The sequence below is a fragment of the Lates calcarifer genome, unplaced genomic scaffold (assembly GCF_001640805.2).
Source record: "Lates calcarifer isolate ASB-BC8 unplaced genomic scaffold, TLL_Latcal_v3 _unitig_33_quiver_1903, whole genome shotgun sequence".
NCBI classification, from domain to species: domain Eukaryota; kingdom Metazoa; phylum Chordata; class Actinopteri; family Centropomidae; genus Lates; species Lates calcarifer.
This window is the reverse complement of record NW_026116479.1, coordinates 16,016-28,647: the sequence shown is the minus strand read 5'-3', so window position 1 is coordinate 28,647 and position 12,632 is coordinate 16,016. Positions and strand designations below refer to the sequence as shown.

The 12,632-nt window shown below is 38.6% G+C and overlaps 1 protein-coding gene across 1 annotated transcript; it reads right to left on the bottom strand.

Annotated features, from left to right (window-relative positions):
• Positions 1–1,315: 1,315 nt before the first annotated feature.
• On the bottom strand, positions 1,316–9,806 carry LOC108894457 (protein shisa-like-2A). The gene is made up of 3 exons (XM_018693127.2): positions 9,524–9,806; positions 6,582–6,718; positions 1,316–1,696 (listed from the first exon to the last, which is right to left on the bottom strand). Exons 1-3 carry the CDS (start codon positions 9,727–9,729, stop codon positions 1,506–1,508), a joined length of 534 nt encoding a protein of 177 aa, XP_018548643.1. The 5' UTR covers positions 9,730–9,806; the 3' UTR covers positions 1,316–1,505.
• Positions 9,807–12,632: the final 2,826 nt, after the last annotated feature.

Below are 12,632 nucleotides of genomic sequence, written 5' to 3'. Positions count from 1 at the left end.
TCTATGTTGACTTGTTGAATGTTTACTGATTTGACAGATTTAGAATAAATCATCTGCATAGCAAGTCATAAAAATGCAGTATGTGAGGTAAAAAGGTGCAGTAAGATCAAAGCAAGAGACAAACACAAACATGTCACAGCTTTAATTACTTTGGAAAAAACACATTTAAAGGCTAAGAGGCAATCGTGCTACAAATACAAGATTAGTAAACATAACCACAAGTGTTAATGAGGCTGTTAATAAGCTCATGAACTGATGAACTTATGAAACTGAGACTGATATTACTTGAATATTGTTAAAATGAGCTGAGCAGTCAATGCACAATTGAGAATTTACAGCTACAACATGAAGCCAAAACAAAAAAACCAAAAAAGTGTTCATGGGACACAGGCATCAAGTACCAAGTTACATGGCAATCAATTATCACGACATTTCACTCAAACCAAAAATATGACCCTCATGATGGCACTTGAGAACTGGTCAGATAACTGCTTAAGTCAGTAGGATTGACAGACTTAGACACTGTCATCCCTTGGTCCATGCATTTAAACTGTAAATTTTCCCGTTGTGGGAAATTATAATAAAGGATTATCTTATCTTATCTTATCTTATCTTAGCATATGCATTTAGCATTTGTCAAAACAACTCTAAAATATGCTGTAAATATGGCTGCTGTAGAAAAGGCTGCATAAAGATGCCACTTTTGAAGCATTTCCAGTGGGCATTTGAAATGAGAAAAGAGACACGACGCAGCTGGAGCATGATGTAACTGCATCCAGGAGATTAGAAACACACTTCCACTTGGGGGACTTGGGAGTGAGAGATTTAATCAAAGCAGAGAGGGAGATATCCTGACTTTTAGTCTAGATGGGTCAAATTCCAAAAACAGTTCCGGCCATCAGTTTAAATGCAAAGAAACCATAATAGGCACAAACAAATCAAACACACAACGCGTCAGTAAACTCAGTACCCTCAAAGATCAGGTCACTACATTCTTGTTGTTTGTAAAAATCACTTAGTCTCTCAGGTTCAAAAAAATTCTATCAGTGATGTCAAGGGTTTCTCATCATTTAACATAATGAGTTATTTCTCAGTGGATCTAATTTTAAAAACAATAACTTCTGCACCTTTTTTTTTTCAGTTTTAAAGGCATAAAATGCAGGAACAGCAAGTGCTAACAAACTCTTGACGTTAGGGAAATTGCTATTGAAATGAGCTCTAATGAATTTATTGTAACTCATCCCATCTCCTGTATATAAAACCATTTAAAACCATTTAGTCCAAATAAATGTATTCAACACTTGGCTGCAACATTTCCCAAAGACCCCTACTGCAGATTTACTACCATTCATAGCAATAATCATTTTCAAACAATGACAATTCCTCTTAGGATTGCTCAGATTATGTGGTAATCTATAGTTTAGTGTAGTAGTAAACAGGTTGGCATCCAATATATAAGAATCAAAGTAAAAGTATCTGGTCAAAAAGTCAAATATTCCACAAGTCTATGCAGGTCCCTCAACTTTGATAGATGTCACAGTGGCCATGAAACAACGCTGGAAAAGGCGGTCAGGGTCCGGGGGCTGGTTGTCACAGTCCAGCTTGCCACTCAGAAAGTGTTTCCTGAGGCCTTGAGGACCAGCAGGCACACTGGTGGTATGACTCGTTCCTGGTCTTTGTGGACTTGATGTAGAACCTGGAAGACAGATAATTCATTTAGTAAGTAAAGAGCCTGACACGTCACAAAGACAAAACACTGTCAAACATAATGCTTTAGGGAAGCTGTTACAATCAATATTTTTATTGTAACAACAGTGAACCAGAGTCATATTGGTCAGAGAAGAGGGGGGGCAAACAAGAAAATAAAATGTTTATTAAGTACAGCGAGTAAAGCAGTTTTTTGTGGTCAATAATTGTGGTCACATATTGTGATTATCATTTCATTTATTTGAGTGCACAATGCAGTGTTTGATGTGAGACTACCCTGTCAGATTTCACACACTATGCCAGTCAGTATACTGTATACACAGTGTAATACATAAGTGTACTAACTGAGGTATCTGATTTGAGACAGCATGCTATTGGTTATAACAAAAATCTCCAAAGTAATTACTGTGATCTGAAAGCAGCAACATCACCAAAAATAGGTCCAACAAGGACGCATTGACATTATGAAAGAATAAGCTTCCACTTTGTGGTAAAACTAAAAGTGACTATACAGAATTAATTTCCAAACTTTTTACATGACATAAAAACAAGAAATATTCTTGAAACATTCTGTTTTATTATCTGCTGTTTCTTCTTTTGTGTTGCACATCTAAAGAAAATCTCTACATACCTTTAACAAGTTAAAGGAACTGTTGAACTGTTGTTGATCGATATTAACCACAGACTGTCTATACTTTTCTATGGATTAAACATACAAAGACAACATGTTAGTGAATGTCTGAGGTGTATTTCTGAATGCCAGACAGAACCAGCTGTTTTTCCCCTGCTTCAAGTGTTTACAGTAATAAGCTAATCACTTCCTGACTGTGACTTTACATTTTGCATAGAAACATGAGAGAGGTATCAATCCTCTCATTTAACTCTGAGCAAAGAAGCCAATAAGCGAATTTCCCCAAGAGTTTCACAACAACATACAGAAGAATTAGACTAGAATGAAAGTACAATTTCAGCATATTTTCTGTATTCCTCTGTGAAAGTAAGACCTATATAGCTATACGTACTATATCTCTCCTTAAATGTATTTAGACTGAATAGCTGAGGCAAATGTCAAAGTAAGGGACAGACTAGTGAGCGGCTGATCATGTTCTGAGGGAAGTAACTTAACAGTAACTGAAAATCTTGTTTTTGCTGACCACCAGTGGATTAATTTCTGTGTGTTAGTGTGTTAGTTCACTGTGACATCGCTGTTGGGTGTGTTTTCAGGTGCAATAGCACACTATTGACTTCACTCATTAGAGGCACGTTTCAGAGGTAAACTCTGCCTACAGAGACCTAAAGCACAAACAGGATTCTCCAAATCAGGACTGGAGAACAGCCACAGAGAGATTACATTTTGCAGATATTTATTTATTCATCTATTTGTTAGTTTTGAGTGAGAAGTGGGATTTCCTTTTCTTAGTGCCTTTTAAGTTGTTTGCTTTGGCAGTTTATATCGTTTGCATGGAAATTCATATAAACATCAGTGCAACATCCATTTGCCTTGACCTGAAGGTTAAGTGTTGTCCGTCACATTCTGCCTCCTAACAAACACCAGGCTACTTCCCAGCATGGTCTGTTAGCTTGGTCCAATGTCTACAGATATTACTGAGAAACAGGTAAAAACAAACTATTATGGACATATCCTATGGAATTTACTGGGACAAAGGTTGGTGGTAAGAGTCATTGCACATCACCAACTGCTTACAATCTGAAAATTCTGATACTGCATGTAAGAGCCATATTGTGCTTTACCCTAAAGAGAAAAATAGAATTATGTAACTTTGTTTTACTTTTTGAGTAATGTTTTGGAAAATGGAGTTACTACTCAAGAAGACTTTTTGTGCGTCAAGATTATTGGCAAGAGGCTGCTTAATAGTAGTGGTAATGTGGAGGATAGAAAGGAGGAAAGATAGCCGCTATGTGAGTCAAAAAAAAAAAAAAACAACAACAAAAAAACTCTTGATGGAAAGAAGAACAGGACTAACGTGGATTAAAGCCATTTGTGCATGGATGAGGAACCAACACAAGCCCTCATATTGGAAAACAGTAAGTTTGTGGACGCTTTGCAGTATGATTTCAACTGCTAAGTAAACTAACTCAAGGAAAGTGATGGAGTCAGTCAGATGGCTTTAATTACCTTGTTAAGTGCCTGCTGTCGGAGCTGCGCAACATATATACCGTGAACACATTTCATTGAAGTGTATTTTGGATATCTCAAGCTGCAAAAATCTGCTGTCATAGTAGAAAGAAAACCTCAGTTGCAACAGCTACTGGGTTCTCAGCACGTATGAAGGAAGAAGCAGAGCATGCAGCCTTGGTACGTTCAGCTGCTTTAAAAAGGAACAAGCGCTGGAGATTAAAAAGCTGCAGCTGAAAGCCAAAATGGAACAACTTGCACTGGATACAGTTATTGTTACAGTCTAATGCGTTCACAAAGTAGACCTAAAGAAGAGAGTGATGGGGCTTTGCTGACCTCAAATGCTGCTGCAGGACAAGCAGCATATGTTCAGATATCTTTCAAATGAAAGTGCTCGCTTCAAAACCTTTGTAGCGAACAGGGTTACTATGATAAGGGAGGTGTTAAAGTGGGGAAGTTCATGCAGAACAAAGATTGGATAAACGGTTCCGCTTTTTTGCTGAGACCTGAAAGTGAGGGGCCAAAACAAGTGGATAAAGAAGATTTGATGCCAGAAGAAGACCCAGAAATCAAAACATGTGCCAGAGTGATCAAGACCAGCACACAAGAGCGCTACAACACTGTCAACAAGCTTATCGCTTACTACTCGACATTGCAACGACTAAAAAAGGCGGTTACATGGTTTCTCAGACTAAAAGATACACTGATGCTACTGAAAAACAAGAGAAAGGAGCTTGAAGCCACAACAGTCAGTCTGTGAACAACCCTGACAACCAGAACAAGCTCAATGCACAGCACATGAAGAAAATCAAATCAACAATTCAACAGAATTCGTTGTCAGTAGAAGAGCTAGCTGAAACAGAAACAGAGCTCCTACAGCTAAGTCAGTTACAGGACTACGCTGAAGAAATCTGTGCTCAAAGAGAAGACACTCAAATCAAGAAAAAGAGCCAGATCTACAGACTTGACCCCATATTGCAGGATGGCATACTAAGAGTTGGAAGAAGGCTTAATAAACCTGAAATGCCACAAGAGGCTAAACACCCTGCCATCTTCTCTATCCTCTCAAAATTCACCTATAGCCAACCTCATATTCTAACACATCCACCAAGAAGTTGGACACTGTGGTCGCAACTATATGTTGGCAATATTGTAACAAAAGTATTGGTTCCCTTAAGCTAACTCAGCTGTAAGGAGGATTATTTCAAAGTGCATTGTGTGCAGAAGGCTCAATGCTAAACCTGGAAGACAAAAGATGGCAGACCTGCCTGAAGATAGGCTACTTCCTGATCAGCCACCCTTCACCAATGTGGGGGTTGACTTTTTCGGGCCATTTGAGATTAAACATGGAAGAAGCCTTGTTAAACAACATGGCATGATTTTCACTTGTCTCACAAAGAGAGCTGTTCACATTGAGGTAGCTCACAGCCTCGATACAGACTCCTGCATCAATGCCATACGCAGGTTTACATGCTGAAAATTTTACACTCAGACAATGAAACAAACTTTGTTACAGCAGAAAAAGAACTGCGCAAAGCGTTGGAAAACCTGCATCAGACTAAACTACATAACGCCATGGCAGAAAAAGGCATCAAGTGGATTTTCAACACCCCAGTGGCCTCACACCAAGGTGGCGTGTGGGAAAGACAGATCCATACTGTAAGACTGTACTGTGTTGAATTCCGTGCTACAGCAACAGACACTACATGACGAAAGACTCCAAACTATTATGTGTGAAGTTGCGGCCATCATCAACAACAGTCCAGTAACATACTCATCAGATTTCCCTAATGATGTTGAAGCCTTAACGCGTAATCACCTGTTGCTTATGAAAACACAACCCAATGACAATCAGTATGCAATGATGGAGACAGATACAGTATGTAGCCAAAAGTGGCTCACACCATAGAGGAACTAAGACTAAGACTGACGTATTGGACAGACTTATAAACAAACTGTGCCTGCTGAAACATGCAATGTGAACAGTTTGAGAATGTTAATAAGAGTTCATGTATATAATTTTTATCTCTTTGTGTTATAATGTACATGCAACGGTATAATGTAATTATGTTGAATGTTGTATGGCTCTCATGTTTATAATATGTGGTAATTGTGGTAAATGCCCCTGGTGACGTCACAGCGGCTTAAGTGGCAGAACAGTTTAAGCAGCCCAAGGCGAAACACAGGATTTTTTTTTGACCATGTGCTTTGCTAAGCAAAAAATAGAATGGTGTAACTTTTTTTACTTTTTGAGTAAAGTTTTGGAAAACAGAGTTACTGCCCCAGAATACTTTTGTGTGTCAAGGTTATTGCCAAGAGGCTGCTTAATAGTAGTGGTAATGTGGAGGATAGAAAGGAGGAAAGATAGCCGCTACACTGCACTCAAATTTTGTGCTTTTGAATATGTCCCTGCACATTTTCAAATCTAATCTTGTTATTTCATTGTAGACTGAATATGTTCTGTACTCATTTAATAGTTTTGTCCTTATCTTCAAAGCAAACAAAGAAGCACAAAAGAAAAATCATAAACCATGTGGAGTGGAGTCAATATCTGAGCAGTTAGTTTGAAGATAGGAAAATAACAAGCAACCAAAGACTAGAAATGTCTGGTTCTTTCTTTCAAAACCTTTGGGTCAGCCACAACTATAGTATGTATCAGAGGGTTGCTCCTGAATAATTCAGTGTATGCTAGTGATGTGTTAGCAGAACAGACCCTGCGGGAGATGCAGTATAGTACCTGGTGCTCGGAGTGGCAGCCCATTGTCCAGACCCCTGGGTTTGGTGGTGATGAACAGATAGCAGAGGACACACAGAGTGATGATGAAGGCAAGAAGAACCACAGCTGCTACAGAGAGACCCACAAGAGCTCCAAGACTGTTGGACACAGAACAAAGACACAGCAGGAGTATTACCTTGCACATTCTCTCAGAATGATGCTCATAAGAGAGCAAACGCAACACATGATGGATCCTACTGCATCAATTTGAAATGATTTTATTGATTAAAGATTATAAATGAGTTTCCTTTATGTTTTTAAAAGGAATATTCAAATTAATCGGCAATCTGGGTATTATTTCTCACTGGTTCTAGATTCCACACGTAATACACAGACATGAGACTACAAGAGAGACAGAGAGCAAAAAGTGAATTTCCCTGAACTTTTACTGAACTTTTCCTGCGTAAAAAAAATTCAAACATGTTTTGAAGACTTCTTCTTCCTTAAGTCTGTGTCTCCTATATCTCTACAACAGAGCTACAAGTAAAATGTTATCATGATCAGTCATCGTACTGGACAAGAGCAGGTGAGTTCTCAACCATATAAGACAGATGAAATGACAATAAACCAATAAAAGAATCTTAAAATTGATTCTGGGACAGACGGGACACCACTGCAAAGATTTCTAAATTGGAGTGCCATGAGCTCTCTGCCTGATCTTTGTCAGAAAATGATCTGCTGCAGCCTTCTGCACAACCTGCAACTATCAATAGCTGTCTTACACAAACCAGACAGAGGAACATTACAATAGTCCATTCTGCTAGTGATGGTAGAGGAAGCTTTTCTGAATCCATCTGGGAGAGCTGAGATAGCAAACAATCATTCAGTAACATTTTACAGAAAAGACCCAATCCCCTGCCCCACCTCCCCACCTCCCCACCGCAGTAAACAGTGTTTAACCAGTGTTGAATGCCTATTACCAACTCCCTATACACTTCCACATTTAAATGGAAAGAATGTACTGCTTGCTGATTAATATTAAGGAGATTTTTCTAACTTCACACACTGTTTTGTTGTTTGTGCATCCTTGTGCCATGGCTTCTTCATGGACGTCTTCAGTCAGTTCAGACAACCACAGTTTACAAGGGTGGGGGCCAAGTCTTTTTTACATTTGATTGGCTCATGGCGGCATTTAAAAAGGCCAGGGAGAGATTTCTACTGTTGTTAATGATCACAGTATAAGGAACATATCAGCATGGTTCTTCTGACTCTGACTCATGCTCAGATGTTTTATGCGTGGTCCCACTTTATGTATGTGTTAAGCTGTTACTTTTATGGAAGCACTATAACAAGCAGGTTTTATGAAAGGCATGGCAAATTGCAATGCTGCTGAATTTATCTTTCACCTGCATATTTGCACTTACATTTGGTATGACTGATTTGTTTGTGTACTGTCAGTAAGGGTAAGGAAATAGACAGAGTGCACTTGATGTGCAGCCACAGCTAGAAAGCTGAAACAACAAGAAAAATGGAATTGGTTTAATTTCAAATTCCCTGAAAAAAACCTAGGCACTTAGTCTACTTTTAAAGGATGAAATATGCAAGATGTTTAAAATCTTTTGTAACTGATGTGTTTCAAATCTGCAGCAGCAGATCGCATGATGATGTTTTGCATTAATGTGTGTTGTACATTCATGCCAGATCATATGAATGCCTAGTCTGTGCCTTGAGCATAGTAAAGCACTCCAGTAAGCCTGAGGATCAGTGGGATGCTTTGTGCGCATAAACACCAGACCAAACACCATGACCAGATATATGCTGCCCAGAGCCAACCAATTTCACTGGACTAAAATTTCCACTAACACTTTATATGACTTACACTGTGATTGTAAACAGATTAAAAGCCCATTATAAGCAAGGATAACCAGAAATGCTTCACAGAATTACATTTAGTCATAATAAAGCTAATTATATGGTAAAATATCCACTAATTCACATTCATTAATATTGATTTTCACAACATATTATACATAACAGTTGGATTGAGTACTTTCTACTATTATCTCACTTCCAACATCATCTTACTTATCTGTAGCGGTATCTGACCATTCATGTACTTGTGTGTTTCTGAGAAAAGTGTTTCTGTGTTGCTGTAATCCCAGTTATCTCTATTATATTAGGCTGGTATCAGAAATCTCCGAGACAAATATCTTAAACATGGACAAATAAAAACAGAATAATCTGGATGACATCCAACTAGAAGAAAGTGAGTAAAGTCAATAATTGAAAGATAGAAATTCAACCAAATAATGGCAGTAAGTAAATGATGCATTCTGAGAAACAGAATTATTAAATTTAATGTGAGGGAAAGTGATCTCTCTCTCATGCATGTAGACACATTCTGTATCAATGAAAGCAGCCACACCACTGAGATGCTGTAAAGAGAAGTTGGACCTATGTACTCCTAACTCCTAAATTTAAGATGCATCAATAAATAATTATTATCTTATTCATTCAATTAATATATTACAATGTTGCCTTTAAGACATAGAAGGCAAGGTAGCATTAGAAATGATTTCTCTACTCCCCACATATTGATTCAAGACGACTCAGATTGTTTGAAAAGGTCGTCAAGTCTTTGTAATTGGTCTTCAGTTTCAGCTATGACAGTCACTTAACATATATAATAACAGTCACAAACTGCAAAATTCCATCAACAGGTTGGCCTCTGAACACAAACCGCTGTTATAAACAGTAGATCATGCGCTTTTCATCATACACTTGTATACTTTTTTTTCATTTTTGAGGCTATTACTGCTTGAATATGAGTTTTGAATATGTGTATGCTGCAGCCGATTCTACATAATAAATTTAGTCAACATCATACATGTCTGACGGCGTTCATAATGTGAAAAAAAACTATGAACAACATTTAAATGTAACTGCTTTTTATCTCTCCTTACCTTAGCCACCACATGTATCCATATTCGTAGGGGAAAAAGCTGTTGGGGTCATCACAACAGTACTTCAAGTCACTGAACCCACAGCAGAAAAGTGCCGTGGTGTCACCGTCCGTTTTCGGACACGTGAAGCCCCCCACGAACACGTTTTCTTTGCTGTAATAACTTTCGCAGTCCGAGCTCATGTCAGACACGGGCTGTCCGCACATGGACAGCCGGGTGCGGAGTGGCGCACGTTTAAACCCTCTCTCATCTCGAGCGATTTCCTCTGCAGCGACTTCACGTCACCGTTTGTTGAGTATCTGATCCAGGAGCTGCTGGACTGAGAGTAACACACCCCCACCCATCTCCCTCTCTCTCTCTCTCCCACTTACCCTCTCACTCATTGACTATCTATCTATCTAAGCAAAAATCATCGTGAAATTCATCAAAGATTGAGAAACCAGACAATGAAGTCTGGAGTTCATAAGATACATTGAAAAATATACTGAATGTTTTAAAATGATCTCAACAATTACATTAAAAAATCATGTATGATTTAATGCAACTTTTCTAATGTTGCTTGTTTTCTTTCTTCTTCTGTCTTTATACCTCAGGAGTTACAAACTTCAGTCTGTAAAGCAGTCATGTGAGGCTGTGAGGTTACACATCTGCACAAATCAATAGGCATCAGTTAGCACCCAGATACTTGACTACAGATACACAGAGTATATCAGTGGTTTATGAAACCACAATAAGAGCCTTCACAATGGTGACATAGGTAATGATTAAGCAATGATACATTGAGGTCATTCATATTTTTTGTCAAGTATGTTTGACCAAGAGTAACAAAGACAAACAATTTCACTAGAAAAACAAAGTACAACAAATAACGTTCAACTTAAATAGTCATAAGAGGATACACTCTCAATAACCCCTCCCTCCCTACAGCTCAGTACATAATATGTGACAATAAATTGGGTACACTTTGGACAGGTCACCAGTTTGTCACAGCGCCAACATACAGAGACAAACCATCCATGCTCACATTCACACAGTTAATTTAACCTGCATGTCTTTGGACTGTTGGAGGAAGTTGGAATATCTGGAGGAAACCCATGCGCGCACAGGGAGAACACACAGACTCTACACAGAAAAATCAGCATGCAGGTTCAAACCCAGAACTTTCTTACTGAGAGACAACAGTGCTAACCACTGCACAGTGCAACCGTAATTCATTTAAGTCCGACCTCTCATTGCAGTGAGCAGTGCTTAATATGAGTACTCAACTGGTTCATTCAACTCATTAAGGCTTGTTCATGAGGGAGTACTCAGTATAAAATCAACACATAACCTAACCTAACCTAAGGTACCCATTTATTGGTGAGGCAGATAATGAGTTTAAATACTGGCCATTATGTCATACATGCAAAGCTCAATTACAAATAAGGGAAAGGAAAAAGTATCCAAAACAAACTCTGCTGAGGAAGATGATGGTCATGGTTAAAATGGAAAGCTGTGGATGAGATGTCTTTAACATGCTCTAAAGAATGAAACTATAGCTGGGCAAACTCCAAACTCCATCTGCTGAGGAAGACGGTGTGATATGACAGAAAGTGTCAGAATCAGCTACTAAATGAGCCTCGAGGAGAGATTGTTTTGTCAACAGTTAGAACACTGGTTACAGTCTTTAAAGTGGTACTCCACTAATGTTAATCATTAAAGACTTGTAATGAGGAGGCAGGAATTAGGGGAGTTGTAGGATTCAGACTAGCTTCCACAGTCAGCTTCTACAATCAATTCTTGGTCTCTGCACCATCTCTGAAGGCTTTTTTTTTTATCACAAGATACATCTTGGTGATTTCAGAGTAGCATGGTCTGGTGATGACCCTCTGTAGTGCTGAGAGCCTTTGAATGCCAAGAATGTGAAGAAGCTACAGCATTCCTGAGTGTGAAAGAAATCACAAAAGCCTCTTGTGTACTCATTCAAAGGGAAGGTGGAAATGATGCAATTCCACAAATGCCTGGCTTTGAACTCCACTGAGAACACTTAGGATGTAGAATGGAACACCAGCGTTTCGATTTTGATTGTATACATTTTCAGGTGCAATTGTGACACGACAGGCAGATACTGTCACATCATAACATGTGAAGATGTTTGCTGTAACGGGGACAATTCATGATCCACTTCTTATATTGAAAATACTATAAAAGTAATACTACTATTACCCCTGTCGACATGTTTCATACCATTTTCTAGATGTATGTACTGAATCAGTTAAGGATGAACCTACTGTGGTTTATGGCTGCTCTGATAGTCCTCTGTTAACACTGTGTTGTGAATTTTAATGTTGAATACTGTAAATGTCAGGTTTTCAATATTGACTGATTCTATTTTGTACAACATGTATCACCCCCTCTACAGCGGGCTCTTACAGAAACAAACCATATTTAGATGTAAAATGACCAACAGCACTTATAATGAACCTAGTGTGTCTAAATGGCCAGATTAGGCAAATACGTTGTCTAAGAACATGGAGGGTTCCATTCTGAATCAAGCTGTGTCCATTTGTCTGTCAAACATACATTAGGTTATCAGTATTTACCATGACCCCCCTCCCCTTCTCCCCCTTTGCCTTTAAAACAGCTCCAGTTCTCCTCAGTACACCTGCTCTTAGGTAGTTTGTTCCAGCGTGTTGGAGAAGTTGCCTCAGTTCCTCTGTGGATTCAGACGGTCTCAGTGTCTTCTGTCTTCTTCATGCAATCCTACAGTGACTGTGATGTTGAGATCAGGACTCTGATCCACTTGTTCTTCTTGTCTCTGAGGACAGTTCTTTATGACTCTGACTGAGTGTTTGGACTCATTGTTCTGCTGCAGAATTAATATGGGTGCTACTGATAAAGAATAAGAGTAAAATGTTCCTAATGTTCCTAAAATGTTTGCAGAGTATTGAATACACACACACACACACACACACATACATACATATAATCGGTATATATATATATATATATATATATATATATATATATATATATATATATATATATATATATATATATATGCCTCCAGCATTGTCCCACCCACAGCACCATCTGATTGGTTACACACAGAGCCACGGCACGGGTAACA